This window comes from Chiloscyllium plagiosum, chromosome 11, assembly GCF_004010195.1.
Source record: "Chiloscyllium plagiosum isolate BGI_BamShark_2017 chromosome 11, ASM401019v2, whole genome shotgun sequence".
Classification (NCBI taxonomy): domain Eukaryota; kingdom Metazoa; phylum Chordata; class Chondrichthyes; order Orectolobiformes; family Hemiscylliidae; genus Chiloscyllium; species Chiloscyllium plagiosum.
In genome coordinates, this window is record NC_057720.1 from 64345243 (window position 1) to 64370542 (window position 25300).

At 39.8% G+C, this 25300-nt stretch overlaps 1 protein-coding gene across 4 annotated transcripts in view; it reads left to right on the plus strand.

The window, feature by feature from the left end:
* trmt1l (tRNA methyltransferase 1-like) overlaps positions 1-24413 on the plus strand; it is a 76306-nt gene extending 51893 nt beyond the window's left edge. For 3 of the 4 annotated variants that reach the window (XM_043699547.1, XM_043699550.1, XM_043699548.1), the window contains exons 13-16: positions 3464-3630; positions 12784-12867; positions 15688-15814; positions 23402-24413. In XM_043699547.1, the coding sequence (XP_043555482.1) occupies positions 3464-3630; positions 12784-12867; positions 15688-15814; positions 23402-23669 (646 nt within the window). In that variant the 3' untranslated portion in view covers positions 23670-24413. Of the gene's footprint in view, positions 1-3463; positions 3631-12783; positions 12868-15687; positions 15815-19328; positions 19439-23401 lie in introns of all 4 variants that reach the window. The other variant, XM_043699549.1, reaches the window with a different exon arrangement.
* The last annotated feature ends 887 nt before the right edge of the window (positions 24414-25300 follow it).

Genomic DNA, 25300 nt, shown 5'->3' on the forward strand with positions numbered 1-25300 from the left:
CAGGGGGCTTATCTATTTTCACCCTTTCCAGAATTTCCAACACCTCTTCCCTACATACCTCAAAGCCATCCATTCTAATTAATTGTGACTCAATATTCACATCGGCGACAATGTCCTGTTCCTGAGTGAATACTGACGAAAAGTATTCATTCATTCATTCAGTGTCTCCCCAATCTCTTCAGCATCCACACGCAACTTCCCACTACTATCCTTGACTGGACCTATTCATACCCTAGTCATTCTTTTATTCCTGACATACCTATAGAAAGCCTTCGGGTTTTCCCTAATTCTACCAACTAAGGACTTTTCATGTCCCCTCCTTGCTGCTCTAAGCTCTCTCTTCAGATCCTTCCTGGCTACCTTATAACTCTCAATCGCCCCAATTGAATCTTCACGCCTCATCTTTACATAGGCCGCCCTCTTCCATTTAACAAGGGATTCCAATTCCTTATTAAACCACGGCTCCCTCACACGACCCTTTCCTCCCTGCCTGACAGGTACATATTTATCAAGGACACTCAATAGTTGCTCCTTGAACAAGCTCCACATATCAATTGTGCCCATGCCTTGAAGCCTACTTTTCCTCGCCACACATCCTAGGTCGTGCCTCACCGCATCATAATTTCCCTGCCGCCAGCTATAACTCTTGCCCTGCAGTGCACACTTATCCCTCTCCATCACTAGAGTAAAAGTGAATAGCTTGAAGATATCAACTTGGTTACGTTAGTATTTTATATAAAGAGATCATGAAGGGATCAAAAAGGTGGAAAAAAGCAATTTGTTTAAAAAACAGGTGCACGTTTACTTTGAATGAGTTGCTACAGACTACAACCCCATTCTTATGGAAAACAAATACTGCAGACCCATTTGACAGAAGTGGTTGATCTGATCAGCAACACCTGTTTTCATGCAGGTGAAGCTATTTCACTTTTTGATGTTTTCAAGTTGTAACACTGTGTGATAGTTTGCAGAGTGCAAGTTTCAAATTGTTAGCTCTGCTGTGATTCCCAGACAGGACTTGGGGAAATTACTTAACTCTACTTGCAAAGAAAATTGTTTCTACTAATGTTGTCACCCATCATTAAGTTCTACACAGATAATCAATTAAAGAATAAACATTGCTGAAATGGGCTATTACACTATTAAGAACAATGTTCCCTTTCATTTTCCTTCCCTGAGCAAGGCCTGCTTGTTACACTGAGTGGTCCCTTTAAGATTGTGGTACAGTTTTTGTTCACACATCTTAACGGAGCGGTTCTTATGCATGGCCAGTTCATCCCCTTAGCAAAACATTTTGAACTCCTGCATAACACACACCTTGAAGGGAGCACTGATTGGGTTGCCCTAGTACATGCATCTTATTTTGATTTAATTCCCAATTGTTCCATTTATACATTTGTTATTAAACTGCTAGTTTTCTTTTCTATTTTGATTTTTGTGGCTTATTAGTATATTCCTTTGTCCTATGCCAGCAACAGATTTGGTACTTGACATTGCTTCAATTTATGTACTTGTAATCCTTTTTGTCTGATTAATATTTTATCAAGTAGCAGCGAGTCCCTTGGAGGCAGTCGTATAATCTGATCAGATCTGATATTGCTCAGTGTAGCCTTTATGATGTGGGCAGATTCAATAGCAGTAGAACTAACTTACTTTGCAAGTCCTAGCTGTAAGCAGCTCCATATTCGTAGAGTGGTATACTTTATTTTAAAGACAATTCTTTGTTTATTATTGATGCTACTGTGTGTGTTCTTTGTATACATGTTTAGGCTTAACTGCGGGTGGCAAGCTGAAGAAATTTTCCATTAAGTTTTGAAGCATTAATACACTTAGTAGACTATCTCTGAAGCTCAAATAAAAGTCATCTGCCTCTCAAAAATGCTCAACTCTTGATGTATTTTAAAGTTGGCAATTATACACTGCTAAGCATGCAGGATTTTTTCCAGTTTACTAGTTCGTGTTTCTTGCTGGATATTCAGCTAAATTGTAAACTGTGTTTCTGATTAACTTTTATTGTGCAATATATTTTATCTCTGTCATATACACTTAATGTTTTCCTTTGTGTGTTCACAGTGTTGGATATGCTATCCTAACACTTTTTTTACAGTAAGACAGGTAACATAGCACCTGAGTACTGTTGTATGCCAACCCAGCTTTTTTCTTGTTGAGCCTGACGGTACAATTTAGCATTCACATGAATGGCAACAGGCAGATTAATGGGAAATCCACTGTTATTCCAAGTCTTTATTCTCTTCAATGAAATTAAACAGAGTAATTAGCCTTACACTAGAATCACAACAAACCTTTTAACAGTGCTTAGCTTTTACTAGTGGTGAGTGTGTGGTGCTGGAAAAGCACAGCAGGTCGGGCAGCATCTGAGGAGCAGAAGAATCGACATTTTGGGCATAAGCCAAGAGAGGACTTATGCCCGAAACATTGATTCGCCTGCTCCTCGGATGCTGCCCGATCTGTGCTTTTCCAGCACCACACACTCTCAACGCTGAACTCCAGCATTTGCAGTCCTCACTTTCTCCTTTTTACGAGTGGTGATTGTGTTAGAGAAGGAGATAAATGGGGCAAATAGGCACATATTGTGTCGCAAAACCAAATACTTATAATGCTGGAAAGTGGAAATATAAATACAGAATGCTAGAATTACTCAGCAAGTCGAGCAGTATCTGTGGAAAGGGACACAGTTGACATTTAGATCAATGAACCTTCATATTTGATGTCTCTCTAGTTTACCTATGGTATATATCTGGATGTGAAAATCAAAAAATTGTGCATAGACCTCCATCTAAAACAGATGGAAATTATAGTCTAATGCTGAATCTCTATATATTTTCTTTTTCTGTGTTTATTCTGGCAGTTATTTGGGGTCTCACAGGAGTAATTGGGAATCATCAGTTGCCCTTCTCTACAATGGCAAGTTAACTTGCCCAAGTCAGGAGAATGCATCTTTAAGAACTTTGATCTTTTTCGTTAAGCACCACTGAGGCAGCCTGACAGTATTTGGTCCTCCCTGTTTCACCTGCTGTTGCTATGTGGTCCTGATGGAGAAAAGCAGAATGATGAGTGTTTTACTTAAAATGTATTTGTTTAAATTTTTTTGTTTAATAAAAGCATTGATTACAGGCCATCAATAAATAGAGATCTGCGAGTATATAAGGAGCTCTCGTATCATCAGTGGCACTCCTTTATAAAAGCTAATGGAATTTTCTGTGATTCTGTGGTTGTTCAGAAGGACAGGAATTAGGTAAACCATGTTCTCATACAAATCATTAATTCTTCAGTGCTAGTACTTGCAATATTTAACATGTGATCCGTGGTTGTAGTGTTTGTACCTCAGGTAGAACGTGGTCGCAGTAGGATTAAAATTACACTCTGTCCACCAGCAGTGGATAGAGAATCTTGACCTTTGACATAATTTTTCTTTGTTTCTTGACGTTTATTCAATTTGAAGGGCAGGGTCATTGTTTAACACCAGCTTCTTGCGAAGAATGCTATTTGAAGCAGTGCAGCATGGAATTGAAGATATCCAGCCTCTGCTGAAGAACTTGATCTGTGAATCTGAATGCACAACCCTGAAGCACTATTCGATATTTGGACCAGTGAGCTACAGCAATCAAGGTCAGTTCACCCAGTGATATAGTTTTGTAAGGATTTTGAAAGTGGAAATGTCAAGCGATTTTAGAGGAACTTTAGTGGAAGAATCACTGCTACTCCTAATTTGGATTTGGTGTTTTAGTTAGTAAAAACAGAGTATTTAAACTGTGTGCAGATCAGGAAGGCTGCTTTGTGTTAAATTGGGTGATTTCAACTTAAGCAACATTTAGGAAACTATAACTGGCCTCATTGTCCCTCATTAGAAAGGAGAAAATTCAACTAGAATTCCCAGTCTTGATTAAGAGTATCATTGTGAGCATTAGTTAGAGGGCATATCAGATTCTATTACATGACTTTGTGATGCTTTTATCTGACAACGCTCTTGTCAAAGGCCAACTAAAGGACTGTTGTTGAGCCACCTGTAAGAAGAGCAATTAACTTGCAGATCACACCCAAATGTGCTTGAGGTGTTAGTGTGATCATTGCTTCTCAGAGGCAAAGGGCCAAGGCTTTTTGTGCATCAGTTGATGATTATTATGATTGCTTTACAAACATGAATCATTTGTTGTGGGTGCAGTAATGCACACAACAACACCAAATGTTGTGGTTATCTCGTAAAACTGTCAGCACAAAAGGTAATCGAAATTGACTACAACAATTGCTGCTAACTTTACAAGATACATGTGATAAAAGTTAACTAACAATCTGAAGTGATTTGGAGACTATAGACTTATCACAGAGTTTAAGAATTACACTGTGCAATTCACCAGCATTTCAACCCTGTCGTAAGATTAGTGCCTATAGTCACACCATTATTTTTGATAATTACAAATTTTTCTTTACACAAATTGCTTTTGAGCACAATAGTTTCTGACCTGGCTGCCAACTTCCTGCCTGTCTATGACCTGCCCATGTTGTATAAACAGCTCTCAAAACTGCGACTAGTTTAGTTGAATCTGCTAAAATGTTGCACTTAACAATTCAACAATCAAAAAATTCAGCTTTAATTTGTATTCTTTTTAAAATGTTTATTCCTTCTAAAATATTTTTGTATGTTGTATTTGTTAGCATTTTTTCTCTCCATAATTGATCTTGCACATGCAATCTTCTGTGTCCATTTTGGATTTTATTTCTTTGTTGTGCTCTCCAGGGAAAACACTTGCATTCACTTTAGTTTAGCAAAGCTGTTACTAGTACAGTATAATGCATAACATTATCAAACTAGCTTCCATCAATGGTAGATGTCTTTCCTCTTGATTCAGATTGCAAGTTCCCATCTCATCTGTAGGATTTGAATAGAAAGCCTAAGCTGAAGTGCTGCATTGTTGGAAATGCCTACTTTGAGAAGAAATATTAAACCAAGGCCCATTTGACCTATTAATGTTATTTTAAAATATTTCATGACACTACTTGAGGAATGGCAGTTGAGTAACTACTAACATGTTAGCAGGACAGGATAACTACTTTTTTAATATTAAAATAACTATACTTCAAAAGTAATTTGTTGACTCTAAACTGGTTTGGACTGCCTGAGGGTATGAAAAGAATATGTACAAGTCTTTACTTTTATTTAGACATACAAAGAACCCTACTAAATAAATTTATATGAAATAAGGTAAAATCTCTTAATTGATGTTCAATACACTTGCATTTACTATGGCTCAGCTGAAGATGAACTGTTATAAGTCTTTCTTTTACATAATGCAGAGCTATCTCGGTGAATCCAGTATTCCATTCCAGTTGACAAAACCAACTTAGTAAAGATGTGGGTAACTGTCGGTCTTACCTTTCCAGTTGAAAATGCATTCCCCACTTGTTCAATCAGTTGATTTTCTCAAAAGTAGGTCCCACTGACAGCAGCAATATTATATATTAGCTTGTAATATTGTGGCTCTTCTTCCTTGACAGTCGCTTTCAAGGTTATTGATGAGTGTTCTAACATTCCAAATCACAATGTAGAGTTTTCTTTCTTTAAAAACCTTTTGGGGATGTCTACTGTGTCCAGCAATCAGCTGTATTTGTTTTCCTTGAAGTCTTCAGGATTCCCAGCATGTTTATCTTGTTGGGACTGATGCTGCTAAATTAATTTTTCATATCCCATGCTGATCACCATTTGTATGTGCTGCCATCTAAGTGAATGGTTTTTAAGGGCTTCTGTGGTCTAGTGTGTGTACGTAGTGCCCTTCTTGTCCAGTAAGCAGAGTATTATAGAAACAAAATGTAATTTGTTGTTTCTCAGTCCTTATAGGTTGTATGAATGGGCTGTACATTGATGTAAAGACTGTTGGGAAGACCTAGCCATAGGTCCATCTCCCATGAAAGCCTATCTCCCTCGTTTTCAGCATGTCCTTCTAAAATCATCATCGTGGGTGGTGCTTATGCACTAAAGCAGCATTGGCCCTCTCAGACTCATGTGCAGTAAATTAGACCTATTGCATCCATTAAGAGAAAATGGCATGTTTTACACGCCAGTTTCTTTGCATGAGATATATATGTAATCTTCTCTTCCTAACAAAGCCAGATTGTGCAGCATTCCTTTAAGATTTCCAAACTACTCCAGTTAGGCTGTTCAAATACTTTGAGAAATCACTTGCAGCTACCAAGCTATCAGGTCCACAAAGCAAAACTGTTTGACTGGTCATCAGAGTGATATCATAGGTTACAGTGAAAGTGGGATGGGTATCACGGACTCATCTTGCAATCTAGAATCATTGCTTGACCAGTTGACACCAAAATAAAGTATGTTGTGATCACTTCATCTTTGAAATATGTTCACCTTTTTATCCTGTCCAAATAGGAAACTAATCTGTCATTGAATGAAGTTGAGTGATCTGAACCCAAATACCTTGAATCTGCCTTAGTCTCTTCTATGCTCCTGTGTGGCAACTTCTGATTTAAGATATTAATGTGTTTTGTAAATATTTTTATTGAGAAAAAAATTTTGAGATTTTTATAAAAATACTTCAAAATAGTATAACAATTTTATCCTATAAAAACAATACCAGTAAACAAACTACTACTCTACTCCACAAACAATTGAGAAGAAAAAAAAAGAAAAACCTACGCAAACTACAATTCAATAAATAACAAAATAAAAAAAAAATTAAATGGAGGTGAACAAAGGTAAATTAAATTAAATTAAGTTACAACACTCAGTGCAATCCCACCAAAGCTCCCCATTACCGGGAGCATCAGTTGGCATACCCATATTTGTTTGGAATTCGTCCACCCAGGGGTCCCTGGCTCGCCAGACACTGCCCTCATGACTATACACAGGCCCTAATCATTATAGCCGACAAGTCCGCATCTATATAGTTCAAAAAGGGCTGCCACGTCTTATAAAAAAGTTCAGTTTTCTGGTGCATCATACTCATGAGCAAGTCCGGGGGATGCGCTCCATAACTAATCTACCCCGAGAATCCCGGGGGATTTTCCGACACCCAACTCATCAGAATGTTCTTCCTCTCTTAAAATGAAAGAATATTAACAGTTTCTTCCTGTGCATGTCCAAAGAGGGGTGATTTGGCAAACCCAAGAGGAGGGACACCGGATCTACCCTGATCTCGGTTCCCAAGACCCCTTCCAGAACACACACTATAGCATCCCAATATCTACTAAGCTTGTGGCGTGACCACAAGCAAAGAGTAAGAGTACCAATATCTGTTTTACACATGGGGCATATTGGGGATGCTCCTGTCTTATATTTCGCAAGCCCTGTGACGTACCTTCAATTGTATAGCCTGCGCCCTATTGCAAATCTCAGTCTTCCTTACATTCTCCCAAATATCCTCCCATGCCTCTGACGAGATCTCCACCCCCAATTCCTGAGTCCAGATTCCACATAGTTGCTCAACGTCTTTCAAGACACGACCTTCTAATAAATGATAGAGGGTGCTGACTAAGAGAGTACCCATGGACTGAAGTACTCTCCACATCCGACTAATAGGGACTAACCATTAATGTAGTCTTTTTCTGTATAAAGTCCCTAATCTGAAAGTAACGAAAGAGGTCCTTCCTGGATAGTTCATTTTCTGGCTCAGCTTCTTGAAAGACATCATGACCATCCCAAACAGGACACTCCGCTAGACTCCCAGAGCCTAAAGCCAGAATCCATTGATCCTGGCTGGAATCCTAACATTCCTATAATGGGAGTAAAAGGGGAAGTTTTTTGTAAATTGCCCTCACCTTGTTGCATCATTCTCCATGCTTTAACTGTTAAGGACAATCTGATTCCTGAAATGGTCCATAACAGTCCTCATCTTGTCAATAAACAGCAAATTAGTGAGGGGGCATTTTGCTTGAGAGGCCTCGATGTCCGGCCAGATTGACTGCGGGTCCTGGAAAGCCCAATCAGCCATAGGATGATAGAGAACTCAGTTGACATTTCTTAATATCTGGGAAATCCACATCTCCCATCCCCTGCAGATGCTGCAGTTTAGCCAGCTTAATAAGAGCCGCCTATGACACCAGAGTAAAAACCATGCCGACTGTTAAGTCTCCATGGCGCTTGCCCAGGCAGCATCAAAGGGAGCATTCGCATGGGATATAATAAATGAGGAAGAACATTCATTTTGACAGAGCTATTCTACCCAACCAGGATATCGGAATATCCTCCCAGCGCCGAAAGTCCTGTCTTATACTCTCTGCACAAAGTTAGCTTTGTGATAAAAATGCTTAAATACAGGAAACCTCCCTGTGACCATCTCAAAGGGAATAGGATTCCACCCCCAAGATCGGGTACTCTAATAAAACCCCCCACAGACATGGCCTCCGACTTCATAAAATTGATTTTATATCCAGAGAAAGAACCAAATAGATTAATCACTTATATTAAATGGGGGACAGGTATCATCGGGTCAGTTAGAAAGAGGAGAATGTCATCTGCATAAAGGGTGATCTTATGTCCTCCTGATTCTACCTCCGGGGCAAGTATATTGGGGACCCTCCAGATGATCTCTGCCAATGGCTCAATCACCAATGTAAATAGTAACGGTGAAAGGGGGCACCCTTGTCGGCTGCCTCTGTCAATACTAAAATTGTCAGACCTTATACCATTAGTGAGAACCGCTGCCTTAGGGTCACTATATAACACTGCCATCTACCTGGCAAAGACCACTCCAAGACCAAACCATTCCAAGACATAAAAGAGGTACAGCCACTCCACCCAAACGCTTACTCTGCATTCAAGGAGACCACCAAGCCTGGAATCGACACTTGCTGGCATACCTGAACCATAGTATTCTTCTAGTATTATTAGAAGACCTGCGGTCCCTAATAAAACCCGTCTGCTCCTCCTTTATGATGAAGGACAAAACCTTCTCCTACCTTAACCCCGGCATTTTTGAAAAAATTTTAAAATCCACATTTAATGACTGTATGGGCCTGTACAGAGTACAATCCTCTGGTGCTTTCCCTCTCTTGAGAATAAAAGAAATATTTGCTTCTCTCGGAGAATGGGAGGCAGTCCTGACTATACAAATAATTGTACTTATCCAACATTGGTCCAGCCAGCAATGTTTATAATCTCCTTATAAAGCTCACTCTGAAATCCGTCTGGGCCAGGCGCTTTACCACTCTGGAGCTGCCTCACTGCCTCCTGTATCTCTTGGATTGTCAGAGAGGCATTCAGAAGAGACGCCTGATCTGACGTTACACCTAAGAGGTCTAAGGTCTTAAAAAAGGACTCCATCTTCTTCATCACCATCTCCATCTGTCCTCACAGCCCTTCAACCGGTACAGCTCAGAGTAGAACTGCCTGCATGCTGCCGTTAATCTTTTTGGAATCACAAGTGAGTGTACCACCACGCTCTCTAATGGATATGATAGATTGGGGGGCATTCTTCTTTGTGGTCAGATATGCCAGATATCTACCCGGTTTATCACCATACTCGAATAACCTCTGCTTTGCAAAGGAAATTTCCCTCTTTGCTGTCTTGGCAAGCGCAGCATTCGGAGTAGCCCTGAGGGCTATTATCCGCTGCAACTTGGTGACAGAAGGTCTGTCAAAATATGCTGTTTCAGCTGCCTTCAGCCAGGCCTCAAGCATATGCTGCTGCTCTCCCCTCTGCCCCTGCAGGTCGCCGAGTAAGAAATAATCAAACCCCTTGCATGGGCCTTGGCAGTCTCCCAGAGCACCGATAGATTATTGACTGTACCCGAATTAATGTCCCAAAAACTTTTTAATTCCTGCGATAAATACTTAATAAATGTGCTCTCCTTCAGGAGGAAAGGGTCCATGCGCCAATGCTGCAAGCCTGTCCCATCACCACTGGCCTTAACCTCCCATACACTGCCGCAAGATCAGAAATGCCTATGTTTCCAAAACAGCACCAAATTCAAAAAAGCTGTTGGGGCAAAAAAGAACATTGCAATCCTCGTATAGCACTTATGTTGGTTAAAGAAAAAGGTGAAATCCCAGGGTGAAGACATCTCCACACATGCACCAACCCCAGCTCCCTGTTTAGGTCTATCAGCTGCCTGGATTGTAGGAATATACCCAAAGACCCCTAGGCATCCTATCCACCTCTGGGTTCATAAGTCTGTTAAAGTCTCCTCCTATACTCGCATGATGTGCCCCAAGGGCCCTCAACCTGGAAAGTGCATCTGTTAAAAATTTGAAGGGCTGTGCCAAGGGGCAATCTACATTCAAGATCCCGTACTCCTCTGCATGTATTAAAGCTTTAAGAATCGTAAACCGCCCATATTCATCCTTAATTTGGTCTAACAGCTTAAATGGGAAATTCTTCTGGACAATTATAGCAACTCCTCTACTTTTTGAATTAAAGGATGAGAAAAACAACCAGCCAAACCCTCCCTGCTGTAACTTTAAGTGTTCCATATCAGTTAGATGTGTTTCTCGCAGTAAGGCTACATTGACCCTTTTCTAAGGCTTGAAAGTATCTTTTTTTCTCTTAATCGGTGAATGACTCCCCTTAACATTCCAGGTGCACCATTTAAACGAACGGTTAGCCATAGCCATCCAGAACAGTCCATGACCCCCCCGGGAGGAAGACCCCATTTATAGCGCACCATGTGAAAACAGGAAGCAGTTCATATAAACTTGAAACTACAACTACAAAAACTACCAAATCAAAACTTCTAGCAACTACTCCTACAATGAACCAACATATAACGTAAATAAGAGAAGACTTTCCCCCTTGCCCACGGAGGCTACTCATATTACCCACTAACCCCTCCATGGCTCCTTCTGTCTGAAGCCATGCACCAAGCCCAGGCAAAATAATTTTTTTTTTAATTACACACATCTTACAACAAGAAAATTAAAAGTGGGCATGCAATCCGTCCCATCCTGGTTTAAAAAAATACAATCCCATCCACCTCCCCCATCCCGTAATAAGAGAGAGAAACGAAAAGGAAATGATAGAAAAACAAAAGATAATGGGAGGGGAGGAAGAAGGGAGAATAGAGAGAAAGCGATTAAAAAGGGACCGCACATACTTTTAAAAAAAAACCAAAACCAGGCAAACTACAGAGAAAACAAAGTGAATACTATTGTCCATATTATTTGAGCCAGCCAGTCTATTTTAAAGTGTCCAAGAAGTCCTTTGCCTTTTCTGGTAAGTCAAAGTTAAACACTGACCCTTCGTTGCTGAAACGTAATATTGCCAGATAGCTTACAGAGTATTGAATATTCAAGTCCCTCAGCCTCTTTTTTACCTCCTGAAAGGCCTTCCTCTTGCAGATCACGGCCACAGAAAAATCTTTGGAACAACATAATTCATGATCCTTTGTATATCAGAGCCTGTAGATCCTTCCCCGGTGCTCTAGAAGCTTCCAGCACCATTTGTTTATCTCTGTAGTCTGGAGTTGCACTAGGACCATGCGGGGCTGCTGGTCTGATCCGAGCCTACGCACTGTGACCCAGTGGGCCCACTCAATCCGCACTTGGCCCGCCCTGCCCCGACTTCCAGCTTCAAAAACTGCGGGAGCCATTCCTTCAAGAAGCTGACGAGCTGGCCCGCCGCTTTCATGTTCTGGCAACGCGATCGGGCAAATGTTCTTCCGAAGGCCTCGATTTTTGAGGTCGTTGACCTGCTCTACTAAGGCCCGTACCTGCAGTTCCCAACCCGCCGAGGATTCTGCCACGGTTTTGGAAGCCACGGTCCACTGCTGTACCTCCATGACACGCTGTCCGAGATGCTGGGTCTCCTGGTCATGCTTCTGCAGCATGGCCGAGATCAGTTCCAGCTTGGTACGAGTCTCGTCCATCACTGAATCAATCTTCTCTCTGATTTTCACAAACTCCAAGGCCAGGCTCTGCTCCACAGATAAATCCCCTGGGGCGTTCGTGGAGGCTGATGCCGTAGTTGTGGGCGTGTCCATTGTTGCAGGGGATTGCCTTGCTGGTTGCTATCCTCGTGGTCCTTTTCCCTTAGTCATTTTCCTTACTCACTTAAACTGACATACAGCAATTCTGGGGGTCAAAAACTACCGATTTTTACCACAATAGGTAAGAAAGGGAGGTGAATGCACCACTTTGTCTGGGTTCTCGTGCATTCAGCATGGCAGACCAACTGGATCACCAACCATCTTGAATCTCCCCTAAGATATTCATTTAGTTAGCACTTTGCTTTATGCGGGAGAACGATCCAAACTTCTACCACTCTTCATATAAGAAAATGTTTTCTAATGCCCTTGTGAATGGCCTGGCTCCATTACAAAACACACTGAAACTTTACTTGCAGCACAGCAGCATTGGCATTATTAACTTGGAGGAATTATGCAACCAAGCATTCAAAATGGTGACAAATTGTCTATCACGTTGCCACATACTTTTGAGTCCAAACATCTTAATTCCCACAATCACTATTAGTTATCATAATTACCAGATGATGTTTATTACTGGTTTTAGGAGCTTAATATGATCATTTTCCCTACTTTTGCAATTATGATTGCAATTCAAAAGTACTTGAGATGCTGTAGATCACTTTGCAACATCCTGGAGTCATGATGAAAGTTGCTTTTTAAATAAGAGGAATTTTTAGCAGTGTACAGTTGCATTATGACACTGCGTGGCAAATTGAACTGTACGCACCCTATTGTATGATCCACATTGTATATCACTAGGTTACTTCATAAGGGTATTAGTGAGCAAAATGAATCAATGCTCAGTGAAATTGTCAATGGTTATTTGAGTGCTGCTTTTATTTTCTGTAGAGGAAAGTGGAGTTGTTATCAAAACATCAGCCTCTCATAAAGCTGGAGTTGAAGATACAACTACTCCAACTTATTCTGGGCTTGGTAAGTATTAAATTGAATGTAATTTGATGGGAATGTAAAGCAGTGAAAACAAAAATGTTGGAGATCACAGCGGGTTGGGCAGCATTCATGGAGAGAAAATAAACTAACATTTTGAGACTAGATGACTCATCACAGCTGAAGTGAAGGGTGGAGGGGGCAGCTTTTATGCAGTCCTGCGGGGTGGGATTGGAGTCCTGATCACTTAATCCGAACTTTCAACATCCTTTCTCCCCTAAAACTTCAATCCCTGCCTCACAACTTTTTCTCTCGCCACGGTGGCACAGTGGTTAGCACTGCTGCCTCACAGCGCCAGAGACCCGGGTTCAATTCCCGCCTCAGGCGACTGACTGTGTGGAGTTTGCACGTTCTCCCTGTGTCTGCGTGGGTTTCCTCCGGGTGCTCCGGTTTCCTCCCACAGTCCAAAGATGTGCAGGTCAGGTGAATTGGCCATGCTAAATTGCCCGTAGTGTTAGGTAAGGGGTAAATGTAGGGGTATGGGTGGGTTGCGCTTCGGCGGGTCAGTGTGGACTTGTTGGGCCGAAGGGCCTGTTTCCACACTGTAAGTAATCTAATCTAATCTAATCTAATCTAAACCCCAAACTATTGCATAAATGATGCCCCCTCCACACTTCACTGTAATGTAATGCAGGTTGAATCTCCATTATCAATAGTATTGAATGGACTGAGTGAATAATGAAAATCAGGAGAGAATGCATAGATTCCAGAGATTGTTCTTCTGTCTAAGATACAAAAATACCTTCAAAACTTGAGATTTTTCTTATTCTTTCCTGGAATGTGAACATTGCTGGCAAGGTTCTTGCCTATTCATCATTGCATTGATAATGTGATAGTGAGCCACTGCCTTGAACCACTGCCGTACATCTGGTTTTGATACACCCACCATGCAATTAGAAAGTGAGTTTCAGGTTTTTAATTATAGTTGTAATTATAATTGTAATATAGTTACAAGTCAGGATGGTGTGTGGCTGATTGTTGCCCAGTGCATCTGCTACCTTTTCTGTCTAGGTGTTAGAGATTGCAGGTTTGGAAGGTGCTCTTGAAGGAGTCTTGCTGAATTGCTGCAGTGCATCTTTTATTTGGTACACATTGCTGTCACTGTGCATCAGTAGTGGAAGAAGTGAATGTTTAAGATGGTGGATGTGATTTCAATCAGCAGGCTGTGGAGTGAGAATAGTTAGAGGTAAGAAAAATATACTGCATTGTTTTCTTCAAGAAATTGATAAACCACTGATTTGACTATTTTGATATATAGTGGTTGTATCTTGTAAAGGTTCTGGCAGCGAGTCAAGGTAGCAGGTAAACCAGAGTGTGGACAATGGCTTTTCTATGATGCTTAATATCAAAAGTATTTTCAGCTATAATTGTAACTTCATAGTTCTGTAATCTGTGTTAAAGTTGACTGTCTGGCACTGAATAATGAAATCAGATTAAACTCTTTTTTTAAAAAAAGTCTTGAAGAAATTGTGGTGTTTCATTGGAAGGTAAAAAAACACATCAATTGAACGGGACCCTCCAGCCCTCTTTGGCTTGTTCCAAAAGTTCAGTTGTTTGTTTCCTCACAGCCATTCAGGAGAGAGTTAACATTATCCACTGCAAATCTATATCTGTGTTTGTGATCTTCTTGTGGCTAAGTTACCACAAGCTATCTTCAATTCAGCTACTTATTAATAAATCTCTCAATCAATTACTGAAGGCATTATTTAAACTTTATTGCATGTAGCAACCAAAACGTGACCCTTAAGTAAGCAATTTAAGCCTCACAACCTATCTTAGCTATTACTCAATTAATGGTGGATTTTAGCCACTATTCCAACCAACAGTGTCTGTCTCTAGATATGTCCAGGGTTCGATTCTTGTGCATTGTTGTTCTCCAGTATACCCTTTCTGCCTCCATACCACCTCTGCTCTTTAAAACCTACATTTTTTTGTCCAAGCTATTGATTATATTTTCTAATATCTCCTTGCATGGCATGGTGAAGTGTTGCTAACATTTTAAAATGCTTTGGGATGATTTAGTATCTTAGAGACACTAAAAATGCTAAGTAACTGCCTGCAGATCCTTTAGTCCGAATAGGTGGAGTTCTTTTCCAGAAATGAGAAGGCTAAAGGATAAAATTGAAGGAGTTCAGTAAGGTAGATGTAGAGGAAGTACTGCCATTTGTGAGGAAAACCAAAACTAGAAACAATAAATATAGGATCATCACAAATAAATCTAAAAGGAAATTCAGGAGTAACCTCTTTACCCAGAGATTTGAAACTTACTATCACGTGGAACAGTTATGATTAATGGAATAGATGCATTTGAAGGGAAGCTAGTTAAGTACATAAGGTAAAAAAAAGAATGGAAGATGTACTGACTGGATGAGATGAAATTTGGCAAGAGGAAACTCATTTAGAATGAACACCAGCATAGATCACTTGGTCAAATAATTTGCATCTGTACTGTAAATTCATTGTAATAATATGTCATAAACAGAAGATCAAGGTTAGGTCATAGTTTGTGTTATTCCAATTTTAATTAAATGTTATTGCATATTAGGATACCAAAACAAACACGAGCATAAATAGGTAAGCAATGATTTTACAGAGCAATAATCACAAATAAGTCGACATTTTGGAGCTGATCTTTTGACTTGGGTCAATTGAGTTTATTATTGTGAAGTTGTTATTTTAAAAGTTAATGACTTTTTCAATTATTTGTTGTGACATTATGCGTTATGAGTTTGGTTTGGATTTATGCTGCAATGGTAATGACCTCCTTGTTGTTCTTGTTCTTGTTCCCAATTTCCACTTGGTCAGATAAGCGGAAAAGTAGTGAAGTGTCAGGGAATGCGGCAAAACGTCAGAAAGGAGACATTCCTACAGAGCATCCTCCCTTCTACTACAGCATCCATCGGCACAGTATTCGAGGAATGAACATCCCAAAGTAAGACATTGCCGGTTTTTCTTATTTTTATCTAGTTTCAAGTTCTCCCATATTAAACTTTCACCAGTCAGTTTGGCTCCAACAACTGCAGAGTGTCTGCTAACTCTGTTTGCTGAACACATGGAGGATTGGCCAGCAGTTAATACTGTTCTTCCTTTAATGAGGAACCTTTTTGGAGTCTACTTATATGGCTGTTCCTGAAATCCTATTAAGTAGTCAGAAATTATGGAATACTGTATTCATAAATATTGCCATCATGGATATTAAGTTTTGATTTGATTTCCAGCCAAAATCTATATTTATGCATAATTTAAGCATTAAATACAGGCCCCTTTCAGTATTCAATATGCATCTATTTTAAATCCAAGTTCTTGTGTCAGAGGACTTCTGGGTCAATCAATCGGTGACTTAGTACAGAAAAGTGATGTTGAAGTGACTGCTTCTTTGATACAGTGAATTACATTGTTAATTGATGAATGGGCACTTTTAGTTTTAAAACAAGTAGTAGAGAATGTATGACACATTTGAAAAATACTCTGGTTCAGTTACAGCTGTTCAGCGCATCTTTAGTTCTCTATTAAAATGATACTTATGTCAAAACAGCCCTTACTGAATCATGAATTGTGTTTTGTCATAGTGACCCTAAAGTATTAACCTTATAATGACCTCTTTCCAAACCTGACATATTTACCTGTACAATTCTCCAAACCACATTTTTATTCAGCTCCACAGGATTGCTCTTGCTTGATTCCAGTCTAATCAATTTGATTGAAATCAGACCATTTGTAGTCAACTTCTTTTCTCATCTCCATCTTTCTTTCTTTGGACTCCCCCAAAGTTTTATCCTTGCTCCTTCACGATTCCTGATGTAACTGCTTGGCAGCACAGTCTTCATAGGATCCTTCCATATCTGACAGAAATTTACCTGTACCTCCACCAATGTCATCTACTGTATCCGTTGCACCTGATGTGGTCTCCTCTACAACGGGGAGACAGGATGCCTACTTGTGGATTGTTTCAGAGAATGTCTCTGGAACACCCGTACCAACCAACCAACCCCACCTCCCCGTGGCTGAACACTTCATCTCCCCTTTCCATTCCATCAAGGACATGCAGGTCCTCTATCGCCATGCCCTTACCACCCAACGCCTGGAGGAGGAATGCCTCATATTCACCTTGTGACCCTGCAACCACATTGGGATCAATGTGGATTTCAACAGTTTCCTCATTTCCCCTCCCCCCACATTATCCCAGTCCCAAGCCTCCAACTTGGTACTGCCCTCCTGACCTGTTCATCACCTTTCCCATCTATTGGTTCCACCCTTCTCTCTGACCTATCACCTCCCTCACCTTCATCTACCTATTGCATTCTTAGCTACCTTCGCCCCCTCCCATTTATCTCTCAGCGCCCCCAGCCCACAAGCATTATTCCTAATGTAGGGCTTATGCCTGAAACGTCAATTCTCCTCCTCAGATACTGCCTGACCTGCTGTGCTTTTCCAGTACCACACTCTCAATTCTGATCTCCAATATCTGCAGTCCTCACTTTGTACTAACACAGTCTTCATACATGAGTTTAGCTTCCATGGATACAACTATGGCTTCCGGTTGTACATTTTGCCACTCCTTTCAGCTCCTGTGTAAATTGTATGATGACTGATAGTTCATCTACAAATGCATGTTTGATAAACAATAGTTTCCACAACCTAAATGTTCTGAAAACTCAAGTAATGTCCTTCAGGGAAGAAAATCTGCTATTTTTCTATCTGATCTGGCATAAAGGTGACTTCAGACCAGAAGCAATATAGTTGGCCCTCTGAAATGGCTGGGCAAACATTCAGTTGTATGAAATACAGAAAATTTGAAAAGGAATAAAACTAGTCAGACATTCAGCATTGACCTATGTATGTAAAGTCCTTCTTACCTTCTAGGAGCTTGTAACAAAATTGGTAGGCCTGTCCTAAAGACCCTTGAGCAGTTGCCTGACATAGTCTTAATCATCGAATTGTATTTTTCAGCCAGTGTCCCAGACACTTTCATCAGAATTCCTCAATATGTCCTATCCAGCTGTTTAATCAGACCCACCAGAGGTAGTGGTACTGTTGGGAAGTAGTTACCTTGGAAGTTCTTCCCAGTCACTGCAATTCCATGAAATCGATAGCATCAGGTGAAATGTAGGCAAGTCAGCCTCCCACTGATCACCATTTACTGCCCTCCCTCAAGCTGACAAATGAGAACTTCTCCATGTTGAACACAACTTGGATGGGACCAACAGTGTTTTTTTTTTAACATCCTCTTCATTAATCTGCTACTCAGAGGTATCTATTCACAACAGTATCAATTGGAGAGACGAATGTTTAATCATTGTGAAGATAAAGTCCTGGCTTCACGCTAACAATACCAAAATGTTGCTGTTGATTGTTGGAAGGCAGTCACCTTAGCCCAGGGCATTGCTGCAGCTATTTGTCAAAGTAATGTTCAAGGTCCAACCATATTCAGCTGTTTCAATGACTTTATGAATAGAATTGGGGATATTGTGGGGAGGTGATGGCCTAGTGGAATTATCACTGGTCTGTTAATCTAGAGACCTAGGGAATGTTCTAGGCTCCTGGGTTCAAATCCTGCAACAGCAGATGGTGGAATTTGAATTGAATAAAAGTCTGGAAGTAAGAGTCCAATGATGACCACAAATCCAATGTCGATTGTTGGAAAAACCCAACCTTAATGTGATTGCAAACAAAACTGCCAATCTTACCTAATCTGGTCTATGTGCGACTTCAGACCAACAGCAATATGGTTAACTTTTAACTGCCTTCCAGGCAATTAAGGATGGGCAAAAATGTTGACCTAGCCAGTGACACCCTCATCCCATAAATTAATTTTAAAAAAAATTACCCAGTGTTCAGTACCATTTGTATCTTTCAGTTACTGAATCAATCCGTGTATAAATGCACCCTGTTGACCTGGACAGCATTCAGGCTTAGGTTTATAAATGACAAGTAATATTTACACCAAAGAAGTGCCATGCAGAGACCATCTCCAATAGAAGACAATCTAACTACCTCACTGACATTCAATGGCATTACCACCACTGACTATCCACTAACAACACCCTATGGTTACCATTGACCAGAAACTAAATTTGACCAGCCATATCAATACAGTGTTTAGAAGAGCAGATCTGAGGCTGGGAGTTCTGCAGCACATTATGCACCCCCTGACTCCCTAAAATTTGTCCAAAGGTTCAAGTCAGGGTTGCAGTGCAATATTTGACTGGCCTAGATGACTGTTGTTCTAGCAACACACGAGGTTAACTCCACTGAGAATGAAGCAGCCTGTTTGATTGACATTTCATCTAACACCTTAAATGTTCATTCCATACACCACCAGCACCTTTCACACTTGTGACCTCTGATACCTAGAAGGGCAAAGGCAAAATACATGTAGAGATATCACCATCGACAAACCAGGTCCCATCTTGATTTGCAACTATATTGATATTCTTTCCCTGTAGCTGGGTCATATCCTGGAATTCCCTTTCTAATAATATAGCTGTGAGTGTACCTAGACCACATGGATTGCCGTTCAAGAAGACAATGCACCAAAACCCACTACCATCTTGAGGCAAGTATGCTCTCCTTGTTAGTGAAGTTCCCATCCCATGAAATTATAAAACAAAAAAAAACCTTGCTACAAACTAATGTATCCTTTCCAGTGAAGCAACCTGTTCCTTTTTCGGCATCATCCTGGCTGTGTATGATTGGTTGTTTGCAACCATAGCATCCTACTTGACCTCAAGCTGATTTTCTAATCCTTCCATTAAAAAGTTTATTTTAGCCTTTATTTCAGGCATCTGCTTCTCAAGCCCTCATCTGTGTTTTTCAGCTCCAGCCTCCATTGTTCTAATATTCCTTTGGCCAACCACCCACTCTCCAGCTTTGTAAACTTCAGCATATTCACTACTGATGAGCATGTTATGTTATGCCCAATACTGTATCTGCCCTTTTCTCCTATCTCACACATTAGTAAGTTTGCAGATGACACCAAAATTGGAGGCGTAGTGGACAGCGAAGAAGGTTACCTCAGATTACAACGGCATCTTGATCAGATGGGCCAATAGGCTGAGGAGTGGCAAATGGAGTTTACTTTAGATAAATGCAAGGTGCTGCATTTTGGGAAAGCAAATCTTAGCAGGACTTATACAAATAATGGTAAGGTCCTAGGGAGTGTTGCTGAACAAAGAGACTTTGGAGTTTAAGTTCCCGAAAGTAGTCACAGGTAGGTAGGATAGCGAAGAAGGCATTTGGTATGCTTTCCATTGTTGGTCAGTGCATTGAGTGTAGGAGTTGGAAGGTCATGTTGTAGCTATACAGGACATTGGTTAGGCCACGTTTGGAATATTGCATGCAATTCTGGTCTCCTTCCGGTCAGAAGGATATTATGAAACATAAAAGGGTTCGGAAAAGATTTACAAGGATGTTGCCAGGGTTGGAGGATTTGAGCTATAGGGAGAGGCTGAATAGGCTGGGGATGTTTTCCCTGGAGCGTTGGAGGCTGAGGGGTAACCTTATTGAGGTTTACAAAATTATGAGGGACATATATAAGATAAGTAGACAAAAGCTTTCCCCTGGGGTGGGGGAGTCCAGAACATGAGAGCATAGGTTTAGGGTGAGAGGAGATAGATATAAAAGGGACAACTTCTTCACACAGAGGGTTGTGTGTGTATGGAATGACCTGCCAGAGGAAGTGGTGGAGGATGGTACAATTGCAACATTTAAAAGGCATCTGGGTGGGCATATGATAGGAAGGGTTTAGAGGGATATGGGCTAAGTGCTGGCAAATGGGACTAGATTAGTTTGGGCTATCTGGTTGGCGTGGACGAGTTGGACCGAAGGGTCTGTTTCTGTGCCGTACATCTCTATGACATCTTCACTGACCTGTTTTGGATTCCAGTTTTCCAGAACCCCAGACTTGAAATTCAAATTATTTTATTTACCTCCATATTTTTATCCACTTTATCTGAAATTGAGACCCTACTTAATCTTTCCTTCGGCTCAGTTCCATATTTTTATCCTTTATACCACTGTTAAACTGTTTAAAGAATGCTCAGTGCTGGTTATCTTTAACATCAAATCATTTCTTACATGAGCTTAGCATAGAATTAACATTAGCATGTTAATACATTCAAAACTCCCATTTTAGGTTAGTGCAAGTTGAAGGAAAGTATTAGCTAACAACTTTGTTACTTGGAAAAAAGTTCCACTTATAAGACAAGAACATTTTCAGCATTTCACCTTTGTTGAATGCACTTGTTTTCTTGTAATTATTTAAATATTTCCTTAATTTTCTTTTGAATATATTATTTTTAATAGAGCCATTTTAATTCGCTTTATGTCCCATTGCCATACAGAAATGTAAGCAACATCCAAAATACTTGATTTAAACTGACAGAATAGCAAGCTATTTTCAGTTTCCCTAGTGATTAATGTGAATGCATCAGAGATATCAGTGTGCAATTTTGCCATATTTTACATATTGAGCCAAGAAGGACTACTATTGAATGAGTTCTCACTTATCCGGGAGGCTGATTCTGTATTTATAACACAGTTTTTAATGTTGAAGCTATATGTGAAAATCCTTCAGTGAGAATGAAGGAAGATATAAAATATCCTTTGCATGTAAATATAACCGTAAGTAGTTGTGATGTACTTCACACAGACCCTTTCAAAACCTAAATGCTCCATCCAATGAAGGAATACCAGAATAATAACTGAAGAGCATGATTTTGCAAGTTGAAAATGTGCAAAACTGGACTTCCCAATTATTGGAAAGCAAACTGCTAGTTGTCTTTGAACCATCTTGAGTTCCACAGTTTTTTAATTCTCTTCTGTACTGATAAGAGGAATGTAGTTAATAAGCAGGAAGTATTCCAGTTTAGAATGTTGGACAACAAATCACATGGATTATTCTTTGTTACCCTTGAAATTTTATGAAGTATTTGTATATATTCTATGACATCAGCATTTCAAGCACCCCTTTCTAGTGTTCACTTTTACTAAAATCACCACGTACTCTCTAATTTGAATGAGATATGTTTCAGAAAGTGGAGCAGAATAAAGGATCGAATTTAATATCTGATGGTTATTCAAAACTTAAGTAAAAATAAAAGAACCAATCTGTAGTACTTTCAGCAAAGTTAGACTGAGTGAGAAATATTTCAGTCCAAACCCAGAAATTTGCTGTTCGCGCATTTGTTGTTGCTGAAGGTTGGTTCTGCTCCCAATTTTCAAACAAAATAAATTATGATTCCTCCACTTGCCCAAATTCGGCATTTGTTTTCTGACAGTGCATTTAGATTACTCAAAAAGATTAGGAGGTTTGATATTTGTACCATCTGGTTCTTGCTCTTCGAACAAAATTACTGCCAAAGGGTGATTTTTATTTTAAAAGGTCCAGAAATAAAGAAAATACTTTGCCTAATGAAGTTGTCAGAGCAAGAGAGTTTAGAACATTTTTGAAGTGTTGGGATAGTTGTAAAGGGTGTTTGGTAGGAGTTGGTTATTTATTTCATAATGAATTGCCTATCCATTACTTGTATCTTTAAATATAGGATTTTATGGAATCCATACAGTGTGGAAACAGGCCATTCAGCCCAACAAGACCACATCAACCTTCCGAAGAGCAAACCCCACCCCCCCTCCTCCCCAATCCCTGTAATCCTGCATTTTCCATGGTTAATCCACCTAACCTACACATCCCTGAACACTATGGGCAACTTAGCATGGTCAATCCACCTGACCTGCACAAATTTGGACTCTGGGAGGAAACCTGAGAACCCAGAGGAAAGCCACACAGATATTGGGAGAATGTGCAAACAGTCGCCTGAGGCTGTTATTGAATCCAGGTCCCTGGTGCTGAGATGCAGCAGTGCAAACCACTGAGCCACAGTGCCACCCGTATAAAATTTTAAACATCTTTATTATTTAATTCCAAATATGTTCCATTACACACACCTACTGCAGCACAGTTTTGTTTCACACCACACATTGTGGTATTGTGGGGCCATGGGAAATGGTAAATATAATTTTATCCTTTTTTATTATGCAATTTGATAGAAATCTTAATTCAGTATGGTATTTGAGAAAGATTTTCAGTATGTGTTTTTCTGTAACTGCCACATTCTGTCCCCAACCCAGCTCTTTTTCTGAAATGTATCTCATTCAAATTAAAGGGTAATTAGCCATTTTACTTCAAGTGCCAAGGAGAAAAGATCTAATATCATTCATAGTATATACAAGTATTTCATGCAATTTTAAGGGGTACAAACAATAATTCACAATATTTAAATTATAAATTTTCTTGTGCCTATCTAACAACTTGTTAAAGGGCTAAGAAATAAAAAGAAAGCACATTATAAAGTTTAAAAATCTACAGGTTGTGAGTAACATTTTTATCATTTCAAATACCTTTCTACTTTCTGTTTGTCATATTTGTGTAGTGCAGTTGCTACCTGGTCTGTACAGTTCATGACCTACTCTTGCATATTGTATACCAGAGGTTTTTAAAAGAAGCTAATTGTTTCTACAGGATAAACAAATTTCTACCCTATCTTACACAAGCTGGATTTCGTGTCGGCCGTACTCACTTTGATCCAACAGGAATCCGTACAGATGCCACACTTGCACAATTGAAAGCCATACTCATGAAGTACAGTCTGCCAACACATACTGACAGTCAACCTGGAACTCTCAGTCATGCTTCAGCAGAATCTATTTCAGAACCTGTGCAAGTTTCAATTCCAGAGGCACTTCATGTTGATCAGCCTGCTGAAGAAGTCAAACCTGAGTCAGGATAAATCGAGTTTGACCCTGCATGATCTAAATTAACCATTATACCCCTCCATTGAGGTCACATTTGCAGCTTATCACTAGACTGTTGTACCGTTGAAGAGCCAACTCTGGCGGTTCATAGATCAATGTTTATAATATGTAAAATTAATTTTAAGATTGATTTTAATCTTTGTATAAAAGAGCATGCTATGTTATTTGTCAGTTGTGCACAGATTATCTTGATGCTGTTGAGCCTAAATATTAAGAAGAATGTTTTCACTTCATTTATTTGACTTCATTTATTCTCAAAGTGCAGCAATTAAGAATTTGCTTGTCAGGTATGTAGTACTGTTTTCTAATTTTTGAGGAAGCAATAATTGCAAATGACACACACCTAGACAAAAAGTTCCAATTGGAATTTCACTCTGTACCACCTGTTAATGCCAGCTGCATCGTAGAGGAAGTGTTTTAGAATGCAACTAGTGTGTTAAAAGAAAAAGGAAGCTCGCTGAAACTGGTCTGGAGTTAAATTGTGTTCTTTTCCTTTAGTATTTACAAGTTTGCTGATCAACACAAAAATTTTTGGTTTAGCATCTATCTTAGAAACTTTCACATTGAGAGTTCTGTTCAAATTGTAACAAAGTTGTACATTGTGTTGAGTATCGTTCTTGCACCCATTATTGTTTTTAAAGGTGCAGGGTGAGTGAGATGCTAAATATTTGGTTTCTGTCCCAGGGCTGCTTATTGTAAAGTTTGATAAACTGAACCAATGAATCATTAGCATCTGTAGTGTTTTACTGTTGAGAATTCATGTTTTTGTATATGCTTGTTACATATTTCACTCAAGTCAATTAGAGTTGTTACAAAAACATCTATTGATCATTCCAACTTTAAGATCATAAGCATGCCTGCTTTGATATTTTTGTGGTTATTCTGATTTTGTGTCAGAATATTTAAGTCAAACAAATCACCCAAAGACTAACGTTTGATAAAATCTTTAGGAACAGTTTGGGCACTTTTATATTATTGCTTGCCATGTTGAATGGTCAGGTTTCAAAACATCTTGTGGATGAAATTTTAAGAGTGAAACGAGTGGCATCATTACAGGGAGTTATAATGAAATACATGCACTTGACTTCATTCCATCCAAGAGCATGCACAGAACAGAGGCCAAGTGCATCTTCAAATGATAGAGAATTATAGTCATAGAGATGTGCGGCATGGAAACAGATCCTTTTGGTCCAACTCATCTACGCCAACCAGATACCCCAAACTAATCTAGTTCCATTTGCCAGCACTTGGCCCATATCCCTCTAAACCCTTCCGATTCATGTACCCATCCAGCTGCCTTTTTAAATTTTATATTTGTACCAACGTCCTCCACTTCCTCTGGCAACACCCTCTGCATGTAAAACTGCCCATTAGGTCCCTTTTATATCTTGCCCCTCTCACCCTAAACCTATGCAAGATATAGACTCTAGGGAAATAGATGGTGACATCTTGCAAAATGTCCCAGATTACAGAGGAGGAAGTGCTGGATGTCTTGAAACAGTTAAAAGTGGATTAATCCCCAGGAGCTGATCAGGTGTACCCGAGAACTCTGTGGGAAGCTAGAGAAGTGATTGCTGGGTCTCTTGCTGAGATATTTGTATCATCG